The 23,135-nt window shown below is 37.8% G+C and overlaps 1 protein-coding gene across 1 annotated transcript; it reads left to right on the forward strand.

Moving 5' to 3' along the window:
• The first annotated feature begins 17,132 nt into the window (after positions 1–17,132).
• On the forward strand, positions 17,133–18,089 carry LOC149197972 (dirigent protein-like). Its single transcript, XM_089404030.1, has one exon. The coding sequence runs from the start codon at positions 17,235–17,237 to the stop codon at positions 17,820–17,822; it is 588 nt and encodes a 195-aa protein (XP_089260156.1). The 5' UTR covers positions 17,133–17,234; the 3' UTR covers positions 17,823–18,089.
• Positions 18,090–23,135: the final 5,046 nt, after the last annotated feature.

Consider the following 23,135-nt stretch of genomic DNA (forward strand, 5'->3'; position numbering starts at 1 on the left):
ACCTGGCTCAAAGTTTCCCCCTACTGGAGGTCTCTGCATGAGTAGATGTCTCTACTCGATCTCCTCTCAGATTCCCTTGTTGTGGCTGCTCCACAACCTCTTGAAGCTGCTACACCAATCGTGGCTCCTCCATAATCGTCTGAGACTTCTTCTAGCTCTGCATGTTGAGAGGTAATATACCCTCCCTCTCAACCACCAAGTCTCCATCAGTTGCCTCACAGTTCAAGGCTTTGCATGCATCTTGAACCTCAAGAGCATACAGGTTCTTGACCCGTGAACCAATCTACTTCACCTGTCTAGTGATGATGTGTCTAAGGAAAACGTTTCCCTTACTTAAGACTACATCATAGCCTCTGTCTTCCAGCATCACGGTTGACACCAAGATTCTCTTCAGTCCTGGTACATACTTGACATCGGTCAAGGTAAGGCGAGCTCCATGCTCTCTTTGAAAAATAACCATGCCTACACCTGAGACACTATACTTCTCATCATTACCCATCCCTATGAGTATCTGGAGATCTTTCTCCTCCAAAGTACTGAACAAACTTTTTTCACCGGTCATGTGGAAAGAAGCTCCATTGTTAAGAAACCAACCACTTCCCAGCATGGATGAGACCATGCATGCGAAGAGTGTGAAGTCCAACTCAAACTGTGAAGCAAGTGAGGCTGCCTCAACTTCAGATCCTTCCCCGGATCCCTTCTTGGACTTCTTCTTTGGGAAATTAGTAGCATAATGGCCCAACTCATGACAACGAAAGCATCGCACCTTTGACTTGTCAACCTTCTTCCCATCATTGGAAGGATTGGATTCAGAAAGAGAAACCTTCCCCTTCCCCTTCTTTGCCTTACTCACTAAGGCACAGTTATCCTCATCATGCATAGATGAAGAACTGTCTCTGGTGAGCCGTCTAATCTCCTCTTGCACAAGATCCGACCAAAGTCTCTCCCATCCTGGCAATTTCTCCCTTCCATTCACCGAGTCCTAGTAGCTATGCCAACTATTAAGAAGGCCAAGGAGTGCTAGACTCACCATATCCTCATCCTCAACAGTTACCCCCACACTTCCCAGCTCATCGCGGCATTGGGTGAACTTCATGAGATACTGGGGCATACTATCTCCATTCTCACACCTAATGTTTCTGAGTTTATCCTTGAGCGCCATTCCACCAGCTCAAAACTCAACCGCTTCTGATCTAAAATTCGTGAGAACAAAGTATTTCTCGTATAGAGATCGACTGTATGGGATTTTACTGGATATCTTACCTTCCAAAGGAAGGATGAATCCAGAGGTTACCTAGCCCGATTACAGACTCTGCCTGAAGAAATAAGATGTAAACACTTTCTGAATAATAGATCTGATGATCAACAGCTCCAATACCATCTAGAAATTTTGTATAATATGACACTTATTCAACAGAGATTATCCCGATTATACACTATTGCGGAAAACATGCATAATACATAACCTCCTCTACGTTGATCATCAATTTACAGAAGCAGAAACAATAACATGTGCACATAGAAGCATCAATCACACATATCAACACAGTATTTTCTCGGGCAAAGCATCTCGCTAAAAACCCCAACTATCTGTATATTATATTGATTGAGAACATGTAACATTACACAGTAAAATACTCCTCACAAGTATCCAGCACTATCTCCACCTATTACACACAATACATCTCAGATCTGATCTCCAAATCTCCTCCGCTGCTTTGCCTGCCTCCACTGCACAATCCTGCAAGAGAATGAATGAGAATGGCTGATCCAAACTCCTATTTACCTTGTGAAAATCACCCACACTGTAAATCAAGTGAGCACAAGCTATATTTCACTTGGCATTGGCCCACACTACGCAGAGATCATTGGCATAACTCAATCTCATGCACAACTGATAGCAATCTCAACCTCTAAAACCTGTCCCTGTTGAACTGTACATGATTTGAGTTAACTGATGTATTCTTCAGTTGCATTATGAGTTAATAATTAGTGAATTAATTAATAATTAATTCACATAACTCATCACTTAGTCTATTGATCAGTTAGACTAAATACAACTAGTTTAACAAAGTCAAACTGAACACAACTCCATCAACTCCACAGAACTCACATGCATGAGTTCTAACTGATGTCATGCATGCAATAGCTCAACTGACTCACAAGAAAACTTATTTCCTTCTGACAACTGCATGTGCCACATCTGTAGCTCAAACTAAAGTACTCCAAGAGGATATTATAAAGTTTATAGTCTAAATATTATTATGAGACAATAATATTTGACTTTTCTATTTTTGACTAGCAGTCTAAAAATAGACTCTGATCACTCCTGCTATGATCACTCCTGCTGTGATCACTCCTGCTGTGATCGCTCCTGCTGTGATCACTCCTATTGTGATCACTCCTGCTGTGATCCAAAAATAGACTTTGCGCCATAATTTTCCTACGGGCCCACTTTGTGAAGGCGACTCCTTTCCACTAAGCTCCATCATCTTGTTGCATTCTCAACAAGCATTTCTTTTTGCACACTTTTCAACACTCCCTCTCAACAAGAAAGGCTTTCTCTCAAACCCGATCCTGAAACTCTAGAATGTTCTACATGCAACATAGTGGTCCACTTTGCTCCAACAACACTTGGAACAAAAGCACTCCCAACTGACCACTCTGTTAAGCTAGGAACATACTCTGATGCTGAAGCTCTACCTGCTGCTGACAAGTGCTCCCTCTCTAACATTTGTGCTATTGCAACATCTCCATGCATCTCGCACCATTGCACACCTCTCTGTGCCACCTAGCACTGTGCAAAACACTTGTGCCTCTCGAATTGCTGCAGCCTGCATGCTAGGCATTGTCCTGGGATTCCCTGCACTGTCACTCTCTCTGCCACTCCATCTGCATCTGTCTCTACCCAATCAGTTAGTTCCTGCTACTCCACATCGAGGCTCCCATAGCAAGGTCTCATCCAAGAGGTTGGGTACCTCAAGGATCCTACCCCTCCTCCTTGGGACAATCAATCCACATCACCCCACCTCCTACATGGAGCTATAGCTGCATGCAATCCCTCATCCCACCTGGCTCAAAGTTTCCCCCTACTGGAGGTCTCTGCATGAGTAGATGTCTCTACTCGATCTCCTCTAAGATTCCCTTGTTGTGGCTGCTCCACAACCTCCTAAAGCTGCTACACCAATTGTGGCTCCTCCATAATCGTCTGAGACTTCTTCTAGCTCTGCATGTTGAGAGGTAATATACCCTCCCTCTCAACCACCAAGTCTCCATCAGTTGCCTCGCTGCTCAAGGCTTTGCATGCATCTTTAACCTCAAGAGCATACAGGTTCTTGACCCGTGAACCAATCTACTTCACCTGTCTAGTGATGATCTGTCTAAGGAAAACCTTTCCCTTACTGAAGACTACATCATAGCCTCTGTCTTCCAGCATCACGATCGACACCAAGTTTCTCTTCAGTCCTGGTACATACTTGACATCGGTCAAGGTAAGGCGAGCTCCATGCTCCCTCTGAAAAATAACCGTGCCTACACCTGAGACACTATACTTCTCATCATTACCCATCCCTATGAGTATCTGGAGATCTTTCTCCTCCAAAGTATTGAACAAACTTTTGTCACCGGTCATGTGGAAAGAAGCTCCACTGTCAAGAAACCAACCACTTCCCACCATGGATGAAACCATGCATGCAAAGAGTGTGAATTCCAACTCAAACTGTGAAGCAAGTGAGGCTGCCTCACCTTCAGATCCTTCCCCGGATCCCTTCTTGGACTTCTTCTTTGGGCAATTAGTAGCATAATGGCCCAACTCATGACAACGAAAGCATCGCACCTTTGACTTGTCAACCTTCTTCCCATCATTGGAAGAACTGGATTCGGAAAGAGAAACCTTCCCCTTCCCCTTCTTCGCCTTACTCACTAAGGCACAATTCTCCTCATCATGCATAGATGAAGAACTGTCTCTGGTGCGCCGTCTAATCTCCTCTTGCACAAGATCCGACCAAAGTCTCTCCCATCCTGGCAATTTCTCCCTTCCATTCACCGAGTCCTAGTAGCTATGCCAACTATTAGGATGGCCAAGGAGTGCTAGACTCACCATATCCTCATCCTCAACAGTTACCCCCACACTTCCCAGCTCATCGTGGCATTGGGTGAACTTCGTGAGATACTGGGGCATACTGTCTCCATTCTCACACCTAATGTTTCTGAGTTTATCCTTGAGAGCCATTCCACCAGCTCAAAACTCAACTGCTTCTGATCTAAAATTTGTGAGAACAAAGTATTTCTCGTACAGAGATCGACTGTATGGGCTTTTACCGAATATCTCACCTTCCAAGGGAAGGATGAATCCAGAGGCTACCTGGCCCGATTACAGACTCTGCCTGAAGAAATAAGATGTAAACACTTTCTGAATAATAGATCTGATGATCAATAGCTCCGATACCATGTAGAAATTTTGAATAATATGACACTTATTCAACATAGATTATCCCGATTATACACTAAGGAAAACATGCATAATACATAACCTCCTCTACGTTGATCATCAATTTACAGAAGCGGAAACAATAACATGCGCACATAGAAGCATCAATCACACATATCAACACAATATTTTCCCAGGGAAAGCATCTCGCTAAAAACCCCAACTATCTGTATATTATATTGATTGAGAACATGTAACATTACACAGTACAATACTCCTCACAAGTATCCATCACTATCTCCACCTATTACACACAATACAGCTGAGATTTGATCTCCAAATCTCCTCCGCTGCTTTGCCTGCCTCCACTACACAATCCTGCAAGAGAATGGCTGATCCAAACTCCTATTTACCTTGTGAAAATCACCCACACTGTAAATCACGTGAGCACAAGCTATATTTCACTTGGCATTGGCCCACACTACGCAGAGATCATTGGCATAACTCAATCCCATGCATGTGCACAATCTCATGCACAACTGATAGCAATCTCAACCTCTAACACCTGTCCCTATTGAACTGTACATGCACTGAGTTAAATGATGTATTCTTCAGTTGCATTATGAGTTAATAATTAGTGAATTAATTAATAACTAATGCACACAACTCATCACTTAGACTATTGATCAGTTAGACTAAATACAACTAGTTTAACAAAGTCAAACTGAACACAACTCCATCAACTCCACATCCAACTCCACAGAACTCACATGCATGAGTTCTAACTGATGTCATACATGCAATAGCTCAACTGACTCATAAGAAAACGTATTTCCTTCTTACAACTGCATGTGCCACATCTGTAGCTCAAACTGAAGTGCTCCAAGAGGATAAGATAAAGTTTATAGTCTAAATATTATTATGAGACAATAATATTTGACTTTTCTATTTTTGACTAGCAGTCTAAAAATATACTCTGATCACTCCTGCTGTGATCGCTCCTGCTGTGGTCACTCCTGCTGTGATCACTCCTGCTGTGATCCAAAAATAGACTTTGCGCCATAATTTTCCTGCAGGCCCACTTAGTGAAGGCGACTCCTTTCCACTAAGCTCCATCATCTTGTTGCATTCTCAACAAGCCTTTCTTGTTGCACACTTTTCAACCTGGACCATCGCACTGTCTCTCATTAGCAATTTGGATGCATCGCACCTCCTGTGTGCTGCAGGTGAGATGTATCCCTATTTTTCTTAAGGACAGGTGCGATGATTGAGTGAGACTATTTCTGCCTCCAGATTTTTGTTTTATCTTCATTGTTTTCAGCTCTATTTAGTAGTTTTGCTGTTTATGATCAGTATATCACTATTAAAACTTTCTTCCTTTACATTATTCAGCCTCCATTGATAAGGAATTGTGAATGTTTTTTGTGTATTTTTCATCATTTACAGTCTTCCTTTTGCAAAAGTAGCTTAATCGAACTGTCGTCTTTTGATTTGAAAGTGTCGCAACTGTCGTTTTCAGTCAAAGAAAAGAGTTTCGAAGAGTCTTCCTCTTTTAGATAGTTGATTACACTTTTGCCATTGTATTTGATTTGAGTCATCAATTCTTTGAAGTGTAGAAAACAATTTTTCCTTTCGAAATTGAAAGTGTCATCTTAGTCCTCCTCTCGTTTTTGAAAAGGAATTGCTAAAGTGTTGCTTTGAAGAAAAAGTAATTCAGATCTATACATAGTTTTCTTTTTGTCATTCTCACATTAAGGAAACTAAAAAACAAATACATGCATGTGCATTTGCATTTAGATTGCATGCGGAAATTGATTTAGGAAAAGTGCATTTAGTGTGTGCTCTCTGCTCTATGTTGAAAGAATCTTACTCTTCTTTCCTTAGTAGCTAGGATTTCATTACTAAAAGAAAGTAAACGACTGTTTATCATCTTAGATTGCATATAGGAATTGTATATCTACATCACGTGGTGAACCTTGAAAGGAAAACTTCTTAAGAAAGATCAACTGTAAAATAAACCTCAATGAACATAAAAACGCTTTGGAACCTAACGCACAACATCTATAAGTCTAGGCTAGAGACGTATTCCAACATCATAAAGCCTAGTAACTATCGTTTTCATCGTAGGTTGGGTGATTCCTCCTCTTTGATACGACAAGTGCCAGTACGGACTTTTCCTCCCACATACCGTTGAGTATATATTGGGAGACCACAATAGGCTATATCCTTTATCCCTATGAAGCCGTGTCTTTCGCCCTATCGATCACAATGCACTGGACACAGCATTCGGGAAGATTGATTGCTGTACGTAAAAGTATATTGCAGTTTTGCGATTGGTTTGGTAATCCCTCTGTCTAGATTTCCAGAGTAGTCACTTTCGTTCCTTTTCAGACTCCTTAAAAGAAAAGGTCCATCTGAGCACTTGTCACTTCAGGCTCATTAAAAATCGAAGGCGACTAGATTCATCTTTAGCTTTTTCTGGACTCTTAAAAATTGAAAAAGCAAGTTGTGTCAAAGCATCATAAAATTTATTTTAATTTGAATAACATCACTATTCCCTCGTTCGCCTTAGGTTGAGAAAATGGAGTCCACCAATCAAGGATTTCCCCTTGGGGGGAATCCTAGTCCTTTCTCTTCTTGGGGAGATATTGGTGCCCCTTACATGGCTACATTGTCCCTTCCAAGATTGACAATTGGCTTTCTTGTATGGCTTTTCTCGACCTCTGTCATTCAAAACACCGTAATTCCTGAGCAATCAAATCAGTAACCAAATGATACTAGAGTTTTCCCCCCACCTTCTACTTCATTTGTTTCTCCCTCTCCTTCTTCCTTTTCGCTTGGTGAAGATAGTAACACTAAAAGCCAAGTTACTGAGAAGAAGAAGCCAACAGCGAAATGGGGAAACCATGCATCATCTGGTGAAAATCCACACACTGCACCTTCCAAACCTAAATCTCCATGTGTCATTTACAAAGGAGACCACTATCATTGAGATTGTCCTTGCATCCTGCAGATCTTAAGGGACTGGTCTCCCTGCTTGCACACTCTGGTGTCTTCAACCTCTGACGATCATGTTGAGAGTACACCATCAACTAGTGAAAACGAAGTCAATGGACAGAAAGGAAGATCTAAATTTCCTTGTAGGCTATGTGAAGGCGATCATGCCCTCCACCGTTGTACTTTCCTAGACGAAGCTAAAAGAGTCTTGGATAACCGTCCTACTTCACTACAGCGAATTCCTCCTGGATGCAAGAAACTCTTGCCAAGTCCATCGCTAGTTGAAAATCCGACTAACACACCTCTGTTGTTGGTCGAAACGCCTATTATTGAAGATAAACCCTCTGAGTCCACACCGGACCAAAGTCAACAAGTCGAGATGATAGTCGACCCAGTCTTGCCTTCATAAGGTTCTCCTTCAGATGATATAGTCTCCAAAGAGAATGAGAATGACACCATTCAAATTCTTTTTGTTAACATAGAATCCAATGAAAATGAGGGCAATCTACCCATTCCTTTACCGCAGGAAGGAAGTTCCTCAGTTCAAGAGATTCATCTGGCCATTTATTCAGTCCCTCCTCCAAGCAATCTAGTCGTTTCCTTTGATTGGAATCTACTAGCAAGACCCCACCTACCATCTAATGTGCCATTCCGGATCATAGTACAAGCTTACAGAATGATCATGGTTGGAACTATCATAGATGAAGGGGCTTTCGTGAGTATCCTTTCCTCAACTGCTTGGAAAGTTCTTGGTTCGCTATCGCTTCTGCCTGACATTTGAAATCTGTTAGGGTGCAATAAAGGAACCAGTCGACCGTTAGGGATACTTCCAAATTTTCCTATAACTTTGAGAAGGAAAACCATTCATCTAAACGTGATGGTAGTCCAAGGACCTCTAGATTACAATCTACTCCTTGGGTGTGACTACATTTATAGCATGGGAGCTATTATTTCCTCACTCTTTCGAGCGATGTGTTTCTCGTATGAAGGCAGAATGGTCCAGCTCCTTGACCAACTTTCATTCCCCGGTTCAAACACAGCTACTAGTCAAATGCCATCCCTAACTAGTCTTTTGGCACAAGGAATGTCTCATCAACCTCCAGTCCATCCACCTAATGATCGCAAGTGATTCGGTGAATGTGACCAAACCCAGGGGGCATGCGCTCTAGCTAGATATGGCAGGAAAACCCCAGATAAAAGATAGGTTTCCTCATAGGATATATGACCAGTCTGACACACCCATCCATTTAGGAAAATGGGATCAGTCTGGAATAGGATTCCCTCGTCGAAGGTTATGTGATTGGAAGCTCACACCATTCACCTTTGTCTATTTCGATGGATAGAGTCGGGCAAGTGTTTTGTCTGCTCCGCAGACGAAACAATCTTTCTAATGCAAGAACTTCCATATGGTAACCTAGAAACTCTACTTTTATTTATACCTGGGGGCATGCAAACCTTTTTTATGCAAGTGAGAAGCAACCAGCGTAACTCTAACCCCGTAGTTTTTTACTAACTTAAACTGCTTAAGTTAGGTGATTGGTCTGGTTAACCATTCACCTTTGTCGGGACTGGCAGCGATGGAAAAGTAAAGGATATGTTTCTACGAAACTATCCTACCTAACCTTAGTAGTTCATTAACCCTTAGGACAGTAGTTGGTCGTTCCTAACTTGCATACAAAAGGATCGGAGCAAAGTTTTGCATGGGGAAAGCTCCCTAGAAGATGAACCTACCAATGAGATACATCCTTATTATACAACTGGCATGAGCAAGTTTACACAAAGTTCAAGCTTGTTAAAAATAAACCTAGCAACGAATAGGTTTATGCGAAGTTCAAGCTCGTTAAAAAATAAACCTAACAATGAGCATATGTTCCCCCAGTGTTCAAGCTCATTAAAAAATGAACCCACCTTTTGGTAAATAACCTTTGTGATCGCATTGCTATCAACTTTTGAGCCTTGGTCGTGTTCTTACCATCACCTCCACTTTTTAGCCGATCATACGCCTCCACTTGATTGTTTACCCTTTTGAGGAACAGCTGTGACGAGTGATTCTGTTAGCCACCTTCTTTACACTGTCATGATTGAAAATTTCGAACCTTACCTGGAACCAGTTGCTACCCGAAAATATCACTCGTTCCTAAAAAACGAGTCTCCTTTAAGCCCTCTTAAAACTCGTTAAATATGAAAAGATTGTTGAGCATTCCAGCTCGTTAAAGTGTTTGGAAGTAATGATTTTTCTTTAAACCGTTTTTAGACTCGTTATATATGAAAATATTGTCGAGCATTCCAATTGGTTAAAGTGTTTGGAAGTAACAAGTCTATTTTAAGATCTTTTTAGACTCGTAAAATATAAAAATATTGTTGAGCAATTGGCTTCTCCAGCTCGTTAAAGTGATTGGAAGTGCCATCCCTCCTCTAGATTTTAATATTTTTGGATCTAAGGGATCATTACACAAAAAGATCAAGCGCTTGTCTTTTTCGGCTCGCTAAAGTGATCAGAAAAGTCATCCCTTTCATATTATTTTATACTTTTTCGGACTTAAGGGATTATACTACGAAAAAGGACTATTTTAGTTTCCTTTCCATCTCTTCTGAGACTCTCTAAAACTGAAAAGGACCAAGTTATCTTTGTCATTAAACTCGTTAAAACAATAGTGACAAACTTGTCCATATGGACAAGAGTGAGTTTCACTGTCGCTAGGCTCGCTAAAACATAGCGACAAGTTTGCTCGAAGGGAAAATTATAAAACAAGCATATGTTATCCTCCTCAAGCTTGACAAAAATAAAGAGGTACTGGTCAGCAATAACTGGGGAAAAATTGGGAAGAAAACTTGAAGAACTTCATTGGTAGTAGGTCGCTCTTGAACATGACACTTTCACTCCATCACCATGATTGAGTCGGGTTGGGTTATTCCGTTCACCGGTCATATCACCATTGGTCCTTCGTACCATCCGTTTTTGGGGTTAACGCTACGAATCCATTTCAGTGTCACCGATATGTTCAAGAGAAGTCCCTCAGAGAATTCACCAGCCCAGCTAACGCCTCATCCACTGCAATACCTTCACGCTCCATTTTTTATGACCGCCACTCTGAACCTTGTATCATCAGATCGTTTTCACCTCCACAAAATCATTTGCTCCGTTCTGTGTTGTAGATGTTGGATTCATTAAGGCCCTCCTACGACGGATCACTTCTTGTCGACATCAGCTCATTATCCAAGAAGTTGACTTAGGAACAACCCTTTTAGTACTTTGAAGCTTGCATGCCTCAATGGCAAGTTTCTCACTTCCGGTGACAGGTTTACATCAATGGCCTTTGACCGAAAGATTTTGCGCGGTGTTCAACATCAATTCATGTATTCACACCACGTGAATTCTACTACAGTACCTTGAGGGTCATCATCATTATTGGTGATTCCTCTCGTGCCTGTTAACAACTTACATCATTGGCTGGTAATCAAGCAATGTCTTTCCATGTTCGACACCAAAACATCTTTTCACATGGATCGACTTGTACTTCGGGTGAAGATTGAACGAGTTTGAAGACCACAGATCTAGTTTCATCCATATGGGCTGCGATATATTCAAGAAAATAAAGACATCAAATGTACTCCATAGTTGCACAGATAATCATCCAAGCTAAGGGATGATGGCTCTACCAGAATCATCAGTCTGCCAGACCGACGATTGTTTGTCCTATGTACATGAAAATGAATTTATAAAGCTGAGCATGAGAATGCCCGCCTCAACTAGATCATGAAAATATTATGAAGATAATGTATTGTATTGTATCTTATTACCAGTCACCTTCTAGTTCAAAAAACCTCGGATCCTCATAATAAAGCATTTCACCTGAAATCAGAAGATTTACGACCTCATGCTTTAGGGGGCAATTGTTATAGACATATTTGGGCACTGCAACCCCAATCACATTTGTCTATAAACCAAGGGCTTCTAAACCCTTAAAAGTGTTGTTTCATACCCTAAAGGAATAAGGTCAACTGATTACATCATTTCCCAGAAGTTCTCCCTGAAAAATTGCTCAGAACTGGTCAAAACTGGACCATACAGATCGCTCCATATCGAGGGTGCGATGCACCTCACCTGTTACACACAAAGGGTGCGATGCATACTGAAAATCCCTTCTGTAGGGTGCAATGAGCGAGAGTAGACAAATGGTAGAAGCAGTTTGCTATGTGGAAACCCAAATAATCTTCTAGAAACTGCACATTTAACACTTACCTCTCTGAATTCGCCCAGGGATGAGTAAGAGATCATGAAATCTCCAAGTGGAACCAACAACTATTAGAGAAATGACACTAATCAAAATCCCAAAAGCTGACTCACCCCCTGCAAATATCTATATATGGATCCCTCATCCTAGAGATCCAAAGGCTCGAATTTGGTATTTTGTAAGGAAGTGTTGTTGGTTTCTTTGCGAAACATTGTATTGTTGGATGATCTAGTCTTTTCATGAGGTGAAGAGGGCTTTCATGCTGGGAGGATGGCAGTGGATCAGACAGCTGGGTTGTAATCCTCTCTTCTACTACTTCTATCAATAAAGCTTTTTGAGTTTTCCTCCATATACTTGTATATCTCTTAATCTTGTATTTGTGTATGCATTTGTATGGTTAATGTACATCTGATCCTACATTGTTTATGGTTATAGATCTCTATGCTTTGATGGTATTTTGCTACTTTGACTCTACAGGTGTTCTTTGAAGCGGGACAAGTGAGAAAGGAGTGGCGAAAGCTCTATCAAGGGAGGGAGGAAACAAGCAAGGAGCCAAGCGAAAGACTGAGGTTGGTACTCTCTGCTTCTCTCTCATCTATCTCTCATAAAGGAAAACACAAGTAACTTTGAATTGTTTGTTTCTAAGATAGCTACCCGTCTTAGTGGGACTAACAGCTCTGAATAGACACTAGTTTTCCTGGAAACATCGACACAAAATTTGACTTAAGTGTCTTCCTCTTCCTGAAGATTGTCCTCTGCCTCTACTTTCACTTCTGTTTTGAGGTTGTCCTCTACCTTGATTATTATTTCCTCATCCTTGAAAATAACCTCTTCCTTGATTGTTTTCTCTGCCTTGAAAATTACTCCTGCCTAAACTGTTGCCACTGTTAAAGTTGTTTCCTCTGCTTTGGCTTCGACCTCGACTTTGTACATTATGTGCTACTTGATTCTAATTGAAATTCCCTCTGCCTCTACTTTGAGAACTGTCAGTTGATGATTTACTAGTTCTGACCTCTGTGAAAAAGACATCTTCACCAACTTTCTTTTTCTTCCCAAAGGTTTTATCATGTTGGGTCAACATTTTGTAGAGCTCATCAAACTTTAGCTTATCTAACTTTCCAGTTAATTTTAGAGTCTCCAAAAATGTGTGTAGGAAGAAGGAAGTCTAGCAATTAAAATTGTGACCATAAAACTATCATCTACTCCTAGAAAACCAGCATTAATGATTTCCCATCTAATATTCTTATGTCTTGAGATATATTCAAGAACATCACCTCCTTTTAATTGTAGATCAACTTTCTTTGATTCAGGCTAAGTATCGAAGAATTCTTTAAAAGTTCTCAAAGCAAACCATGCATCTCTAGAATTTTCTATATGGACATACATTTCATCATTGACAGAAGTTTTAATGAGAGCTAATGCTTTGGCATTCTTAACTTCCCATTTTGCTAGTGCGGCTGCATCTGTGGGTTTATTTGGCTTAATATCACCATCACATATACCCTGCCAGAGTTCATTATAAATGAGAGTGCTTTCGATGAGGCGTTGCCACTTTTTATAAGATTTTGTACCTTCAAGTTTGTCGGAATTAGAAAACAAATTAATCAACTTTGACATCGTAGTGTTGAAGCTTCGCACCAAGAATCAGACTCAGAAAAAAAAATATCAAGATGGGCAACACAACACGCAACACACAACGCAAAAAACGATCTATCGGGGCTTCTCCTTGACCCTCGTATAGTCGTTGAAGCAAGAGAAAAAATGACTGAGCTTTGAAGTTGGCTCTAGTCAATTTCTCAAAAATTTACAAGGTAACTTTCAAAATTTGACTTTTACAATGATGCTCTTGCAAAACCTGGTAAAAAAATGTTACCCCCCCTCAAAGTAAAATTACTTTGAGTTACAATGCCACACTTATCTTTCCAAAAATAAATTACAAATAAAAACCCCTGAATACTCCAAAAAAAAATAGACAAATCACCTTATTACTCTAAAAATTTTACTAAATGTAATATCCCCAATATTTATAAATAAACATTACACCTGCTCACACCTTATTTCTCCAAAGAATATTACATATTATAGACCAAAAACAACTTTATTTCTCCATCAAAACTTTATGAAAGTCTTTAAAACCTGCGTTAAAAATGAATGAGGTGCAAGTGTGAGACTGGGAAGTTCTTCAAATTTGCCGGAGCATGCCGTAAGCAAGTGCCTTGAGTCACACAAAAAGTAGGTCGTTCCTCTATCAGAAGATAAATCAGAAAAATCTGAATTTGTTAAATGCTCTGCCACTGAGCTATAGGCCTGTGGTGATGTCCACAAAAGGTTCCAGAGTCTCTCAAACAGCAAAACCGAGAACTACATAAATAGCTTTAAAATTTGTTACTTTCTTCTCATTTTTTTAGGTGGGAGTGCATTCACTCCGACAAGATTTTCTTTACAGTGCATAGTTTTGCATCGCACAGGTTTTTGGCTTATATCGTAGTGTCATTATAGCTTGATAGGGCTTTTTAAATTCAGCGGTTGCAAGGCCATAAAAAAATGTACGTAGTATCACAACCACAGTTGTAGCAGATAGCCCAACAGCAAGCCGACACTGTTTAGTCGGACCAACAATTGTAGCAGAGGTTGAAGCAGTGGTAGCAACTAATGCAGCATGCTATGCTGCAACAATCTTCAACATATCCGCCACCCGGGTTTGATTCAAGTGCATGTCGCAGTGTATATGTGGGTAACATAAGTGTACATGTCACAGAAAGCCTTCTTGCAGAGGTGTTTGCTGGTATTGGCCCACTGGAGGGATACAAGCTTATCAAGAAAGAAAAGTCATCCTATGGGTTTGGGACTACTATGAGCATAGATCTGCAGCAAACTCCATTTTAACTTGTAACGGAAGACAAATATTTGGTCAGCCCATTAAAGTCAACTGGGCTTATGCAAGCGAGCAAAGGGAAGTAACAACAGGTCACTACAGTGTTTTTTGTTTGCTATCTCAGCCTTGAGGTTACAGATGTAGCTCTCTTTGCTGCCTTTTCTATATGTCCAACTTGTTCAGATGCAAGGGTTATGTGGGATCAAAAGTTTAGCAGATCAAGGGGATTAAAGCAATTCGGTGTAATTGGGCAACCAAATCAGACAAGAATCAAAGAAGTCTGAAGAAGTCAGACGGTCTCATGACAGAAACTAGAGGATCCGTGAGGCGCAAGGGTCTTCATCAAAGTCACTCAATAGATGCAAATCCACATCCGTTGCATCACAATAGCCACACAGATTTTGCAGTTTTTTTTGTTTTTCTTAATAATAAAAATGATTTTAGAATTTACAAATCTAAAATCAATAATAAAATTTCTATTCCTTTTAAACAAAAACACTTGACAAATTCCATACCAATCATTTGCTGATCAATTCAATGGAGTTTTCCAAGAACTTGTAGAGTTGGAATCTCCTCTTCACATCAGCGGAAACATTACTGGAGCTCTGATACCACAATAATGGCAGAAGTGTCCTCAGACACGTAATTTTATTAATCAGGAAAAAAAACAATTACATAATGATTTTGCAACAGTTTACACCCGAACAACAAAACACTCTTCAATTAGTTATTTAGAAGCTAAAATGTCCTAACTACCTCTAATTATGGATCACTTATTAAATAACAAGTGTCCACTTACAATAAATGCTATTCAGACAACTTGCTAACAAATCTCCTAAAATAGAGCCTAAGATATGACACATTTGTGCAGTCATATCTTGTTACAATAATACACTAATTCTAAATGTCTCCATTAAATAATTAAATGTTCTAGAATAATAATTATTAATTTAATATCTTAAATTAATAATTATTTTATTCCAACTTTATAACCTATGATAATATTTTATTTTTGGATCATCTAACACATTAGGTGGACCGATCCAGTTATTGTTTCCAGTTTTTAAAATATTGGATCAACATAAACAATTTTCCCATAAAAAAGTCAAATAACTTCCAAAACCAACTCCTCCCACACTAATTAATTCCTAATTCCTAACTTTAAAAGATCTTACAGTTTTAAAAACCTCACCAACATTAAAAAAAAATAAAAATCAAATCACTTCCAAAGCCAACTCCTCACACACTAATTAATTGCTAACTTTAAAAAATCTTAGTCTTAAAAACCTAACAGACAAGAATAGAGAACCAAAACGTTTACTCAATCCTCTAAATCTTTTAGAAAAAGAAAAAAACATCCTTTCCACTTAAACATAGCAATAAAACAACCAAACACATACAAAATTAACATAATAGAGAAAAATTTCACCAGTAAGGAAATAAGAAAGAGTTAGTCTTTATATTGAAATGGCCTACAGAAACGGAAAAACATCCTTATAAGGAAAGAAATTCAACTAAAAGCACCGAAAATGAGAACGAGGGACTAGCTTTGAAAATCCAGAGATCAGTCCCTAGAGATGTGGGAATTATTAGCCACAACCTATTCCTCTAAAGCATCTTTCAAAATCTATAACGCGATGGAAATATATTTGTAAAAGTTTAAGCATGTTATGGATTTACCAATTACAAACTCTAAAACACAATGGAAATATCTTTGTAAAAGTTTATCCATGTTATGGATTTACCAATTGCAGTGTAATTGGTTTGCTTAGATCTAATAGACCCCACCCCTACATTTAACGTAATAGATTTGACTTAATTGCTTTGAGTAATTTTCTGCAGACCTGAAATGTTATCAATTTAAGATGAAATGACGCCTACCTACTCCCCAAACCTACTCACAAAGGGCCGATAATAACTCGCCTATAATTCCAAGTCAAAGGTAACGATTTAGCTTTCCAGTCCTTCATTTTCTCTGAGGTCACACACAAACTTTTCACCCACTTGGGACAGGACTTTATAGAGAGGTTTCCACGCTCCACCTACCCCACAGTTGGGACAGGACTATAGTTGTGTTTGGATTATTTGGTGGTAAGGAATCATCTGTTCGCTTTCGCGTCTTCCACCAACCATGAAGAAGGATTTGTCATTATGTCCTGTTGAATGCCAAGCGGGCAACCGACGTTTTAGGTTTCAATACATGCACCTTAGAAAATCACTAAACTTGAAAGACTAATTTCAGAAGAATCTATATCAACGATCGTGTATCTCATGAAATTATGCTGACAGCGAACGAGAGCATGGACTGTAGCTTCTCTGTTCGTGCATCTCTCTATCAATATGAAGTTTCATTCTGGCGGGCTTCAAATTGACAATGGACGTTAAACCAACCCATTAGTCGCCACCGTCCGCATATGAATGTGTGGACAAAAGTTCGTATCAGAGTTGACCATAAGCTTCCCATTCATTACTAACCGACCCTAACAAATACCCATACTGATAGAGAAAACCAAGCTATTTTTTTATTAAAATTTTCACGTGTACTAAGCCACAGTGCACCGACTAACTCTCTATATATAGACTAGTATGGCCATTACAGTCATAAGTTGCATTGAACCTTTCTCTTGCTATTGTAATTATCCTTGCATTGTTTTCCCAATACCACGTCTTCTTATATATTTGCATTATAAGATTGGCCATGGCCATCAAGAATAATAATAGAGCGCTGTACTTCTGCTTTGTATGGCTTCTAATGTTCACTGTATTGCTGCAAGCTAGTGATGCGCATGGGCGGAAGAAGTACCCATTTCGAAGGCCTAGTAGGAATCTGGTGTTGTATTTCCACGATGTAATCTATGATGGTACCAACGCCAGGAACGCAACATCTACGCTTGTGGGTGCTCCCCACGGGGCTAACCTCACACATCTCACTGCAAAAGACAACCACTTTGGAGACTTGGCGGTCTTCGATGATCCAATCACTCTCGACAATAATTTTCACTCCCCTCCTGTGGGAAGAGCTCAGGGTTTCTACTTCTACGATATGAGGAACACCTTCAACGCCTGGCTTGGATTCACTTTCGTGCTGAATTCAACACACTACAAAGGCACCATCACGTTCGCTGGAGCAGACCCAATACTTACAAAGTACAGAGATATATCGGTGGTGGGAGGCACCGGAGATTTCTTAATGGCGAGAGGAATAGCCACCATCTCTACGGATGCTTATGAGGGAGATGTATACTTCCGTCTCCGTGTGAATATTACACTGTATGAGTGGTACTGATATTAATTTCTACTGCTTATCATATGAGTTGCGTCTACGTATAGTGATCACTCCTCTTGCCTGCTCTTAATTTCTATTTAGATTCGACTGTTTCACTCTATGGGAATTTGCATGAAGGTCCCAAATGTTGTAGCGTTAAGTGAAAGAATCTCTAATAGTGTTGCTGTTTAGCTTTAGAGTAATGTAATTCACCCATATCCAATAAGTTAAAAAAGTTGTGGTAATCTACTCCGAAATAACTGAGTGATATGGCGGTTTTTGAGGAGATATGCTTTGTTTTGGTAGGTTTGTTACAACCATTAAATTGAAATGTGTTTCAGATTAAAATGTGGAACTGACTAGGTTGATTGTTTTATAGTGCGATGATGATAAATGATTATATTCTTTTTTCCAAGAAAGCTTAGGTGTTAAAAAAATAATGGTTATGTGTTTAAATAATTTATTTTAATTTTATAATTAGGACTATATATGTATGATATGATAAGTAAAGATTATTTATAATTTTTGAGAAAATAAAGTTGTTCAATTTATTTGGAGGTCAAGTAGTATTATTCACAACCTTGCTCTAATTTGTTTAGGGTATTAGTTGTTTCTAATAAAAATAAACAACAAAATTTCTTTAGAGAAAACATAAAGCTTATTACCGGGAAACATTTAAGATGTTTATTTAGAACAATCAATGTCTCGTCTTGCCATTTTCAAAGCATTTTCTATTTATATATTAATGAGCCAAGGTAAGTTCAACCTAAAGCTTGAGATCTTGATTAAAAGCATGGTGGTTAGCTCTTTCCAAATCTCGTGTTGATTGACATCAAATCAAATATGATGTCTAATTTGTATATTATTTAAATTAATGGTTGGGATTATTACAAAAACAACATTAATAGCTCCAATGTAACATAGTCCCTCTATTTATTGGTAATTAATTGATTAAGATTGTACGGTGTGCAGAAGAAACACAATGAAAATTTTCTTCAAATTTTTACATTCTAGATAATGACATATCGCCCAAAACAACACTTAACAAAATTCATAAATGGTGACCTTTCACTTAACCAAAGAATTAATGCAAATGTTTATTTAATTAACACATGGCACTATTATATGTGCCAAACACAAGCATCTTATCCGTATCATTTGTACACGTCAAATCATATACCGATAGAACCAAGCATTATCGGTAAACATTAGTGTTTATAACATATTATATCATGTAATATTTGTAATGACAACAAGTGAGGTGGAAATTGTTGAAATCATTTAGTACTAGAACATGCGAGAAAGGATAAGTGTGCAGGGCATCCATTTATGGGAAAACTGTGTCGAAACAAAAATGTTTACAAAGATGTAGGAACCTACATTGATAGATAATGACTACGATGCAGACGACTCCACACTCATTTGAAAAATCAATTAAAGCTTAACAATACTATTAATATCTATGCAACAAATTGACTCACAATCAAACCATCACTCAAGTGCTTACTAGCATTTACTCTAATGGATTGTGTAATGATTATTGATCGTAAACATAAAAATAAAATCATATCTATCAATATTATAAATTAGTCGTTTTGACATTTATTTAGTGAATCGACGCATAATCAACATGTTGTTTTAGTGCTTAATAACATTTACTATTTGTAAACAAGTAAAGAATATGCGCATGTCTCTGCAGCGAGTATCTGTCATAGCAAATTGAAATGATGTATATATCTCCTTCACATACTTCTTCTGATTTGCACATTTCTTTCGCAAAATGGAAGCTTCCTCTGAACCTCTGCACTCTGTAGAAAGAACTTACACCATTCAACTGCTTAATAGAATCTAATCTAATGCATTGTGTAATGATTAATCATTGTAAACATATCAATAAGATCATATTTATCGATATTATAAAACAATGTTTTAGACATTTATTCGATGAATCGACGAGTAATCAACACATGGTTCGAGTGCTTAGTATCATTTTATATTTGTAAGCAAGTCAAGGTGATGCATAGGGCTCTATAACTGGAATCCATTATAGCGGATTGAAATGATATGTTTCACACACTTCTTGAGCACATTTCCTCATTTTCTAATAATGTTTTGGCGAAATATTACATAGATTCAAACAACCTCCCATGGGACGAATTAGTGTATATAAAAGAATAATCAGCACGTAATGAGGACATCCTTCAAGTGCTTAATATTATATTAAAATAATAATTAAGGCTTAATCTTATGGTGAACCAAAGGTCCCTTCCCAACTAATGTGAGAATATATTTAGTGAATCAACATGTAATTAGGACATCGTTCCAATGATTAATAGAATTTACTCTAACACATTGTGTAATTATTACTACTTGTTAACAAATCATGACAATCGTATTCATCAATACTATAAAATAGTATTTTTGTCATTTATTCAATAAATCCACGCACAAACATGGCTTCACAACCAGCATCCATTCTCATAGACTAGAAGGATCTACAAAAGAATGATATGTGCAATAGAGCCTTTGTTCCCTCTTATTTTACACCTCTACATGTGTTACCCCTATGTGCATATCAACTTCCGGCTATGCAAATTAGTGGATATTAAAAACTTAATTAAGGCTTAATCCTATTATTAATAGATATCTTTTTATATCTTAATGGAAAGTACTATTGAAATCATAAGCGTTTGTATCAAAGTAATGGTAAAATCATTATATATTTAGAACTTATGTGTATTCAAGCTTGTTAAATTTTGTTAGTTGTTCGTGTTTCTTGGTTCTTATTTATTCATGCTACAAAGTTGTAATGTTTTTACGTTGTTTATAGTAAGAGGAAATTATAACAAGTTCCTCTCATCTAAAGGTTGTCTAGGTCAAAATGAACAAGGGAACACAAAATAATAAAGTATGGATCCTTGTTCAAAATCTATAAATGAAATGGAGGACAAAGTTTAAGTATTTTTTTTTTTATTGTCATAAAAGTAGCATGGCACAATACACATCATCCAGTAAACCCATAATCTTTATGATATCAATGGCCAAAGTTCCGTTACAAGAAGGAATGAAGCAACAAGTCCAATTAACATCTCTGAGAAACTGATAAATTATAGATGCACCCTTTATGACAAGAACATTTATAGTAGTTTTTGTCTTGTTTACTCAATTATCATCTTGTTGTGAATGAGGAGTATGAAGAAGCTCAGAGACCTTCAACAATCATATGTAAATTGTGTCACAACTATCATTTGACCCATTGCATACTTGCACAAGCATAAATGAATTTAGTTGCTTCAATGATACTCCCTTAGAAGCCATGTGGGTAGATCTCTATTTGCTACATTAGTTACTTAGACATAATCACATTGAATAAAAAAGAGCATCAAGTGTTATTTGTTCAAATTGCATGAATTATGGGCTTTGTTCTAATTTCATTTAATCTAGTCACTATTTGTTAATTTTTCTATCTGTATTTGTGTCAATATTACAATTTTCAATGATTATAGAAATATAATAATTATGAATTAATTATCTTTTTTCATTGTAGTTGTTTCCATAACCATTGAAAGAAATGAAATTGGTGGAGCATGTAGATTTATTATGCATATTCGGCTTTAGAAATAGAAAATGATAAAGCAAGTTCAGTTTTGTTATTGGGTTTTGGAAAATTGAAAGGAATAATAAAATGAATGAAAAAATGCACAAATATTTTTAAAAACGTCTTTATTTTGGTACGAAATGCAATGTGATGCACAACCATTTCATTATTAAGATAATGTGATCACAATTATAGAAGTAGATATCGTAGGAGACATAGAAAAAGCAGCCAAAAATAGGCAAGAAATAGAGAAATACACAAATAAAATTTGGAAAATATTTTTAGATTAGGGAAATAGATTTTGGGAAAAACTTAGAACATCTAAATTATATGTATGGAGTGCAAAGGAAACTTTTGTTGTGTTTCCTTTGCTCGCACTCCACAAATTGCAATGTGAGATATAACCATTTCATTATTATCCATTAAGATCTAACATATATGTTAATCATAGAATTAAGCCTTAATTAATATTTTAATATCAGCTAATCTACATTACAAGAAGTTGATATGTGTAGAGGGGTAACAAATTTAAAGGTGTAAAAAAGAGGGAACAAAGGTTCTATCGCACATATCATTCTTCCACACATCCTTCCAGTATGCTAGAACAAATACTGGTTGTGGAGCCATGTTTATGCATGGATTCATCGAATAAATGCAAAAAATACTATTTTATAATATCAATGGATTTGTTAAAAAGATATAATCATTACACAATGTGTTAGAATACATGTTATTAAGCATTGAAACAATCTCTTGATATGTGCCAATTCATCGAATAAATGCTTAGGCTAATTGGGAAGGGAAATAAAGAAATACACAAATTAAGCTAGGGAAATATTTTTTGGTTTATGAAAAAATGGGGAAAATAATGTTTTACACCGAGACTAGGGCAACGACTAAATTAATGGTGATCTACTAATCTGAAATTGATTGCTAGTTAATGTTGTGCTAGTATCATTTCCAGATATACAATTTTCTTTGCTTTTGTTTGCTTCTCCATGAGCATGTGATTATCAATTCATCTAACTTGGTGAAATTTAGTGTTTTGCATGAACTTAAAAGCATGAATTTAAATGGCTTAACAGGAGCATATAAATACATAGCAAGCATAAATAACACAACTCAATACACAATTTTTTGTTGAATGAGTTCACTCCTCCTAGGGTACATCTCCTTGGTCTAACTTCAGAGTGTGGGCCTTTGTGTTAACTTAAATAGTGATCAAATTATTGTTACATACATCTAATGCTCTTATAACTTGTTCCAATAGGTTAAAAACATTCAAATATATCAGAAATGACTATTTGTTTACTCAATTTGGTTACTAGCTGCTCCGGGAATGGCCTCCAACACCTAGTGGCCGTAGGCTTCAAAATCTTCAAGTGACAAAAAACACTTGTATATGACCTCTTCTACCTCTTCTAACTTACTCCAATGAGTTCCTAGCATGTCAATTAGCCAAAAATGACTATTCATTTTTGAAATTTACCTGAGAATTGAGTAAGTTATGACTCAAACAATTTTTCCTAGAAAACATCCACTAAATCTAGAGAACTACAAGTTATGTTTGCCAAGTTTGGTGGCAGTTTTGGATTTGGTTGCTCCTCCAAAATCTTAGCCAACTTAATCATGGATTAATTAAATTCTAAATGGAATTAATTAATAATAAGCATGATTAGCACGCTAAACACATTTCATTGGCCCTTGGTTGCATGCTTGAGGTCGCATGGGGTGGG

Source organism: Pinus tabuliformis, chromosome 2_2, assembly GCF_031772625.1.
Source record: "Pinus tabuliformis cultivar Carrire ecotype Pingquan chromosome 2_2, CPIR1, whole genome shotgun sequence".
Taxonomy (NCBI): domain Eukaryota; kingdom Viridiplantae; phylum Streptophyta; class Pinopsida; order Pinales; family Pinaceae; genus Pinus; species Pinus tabuliformis.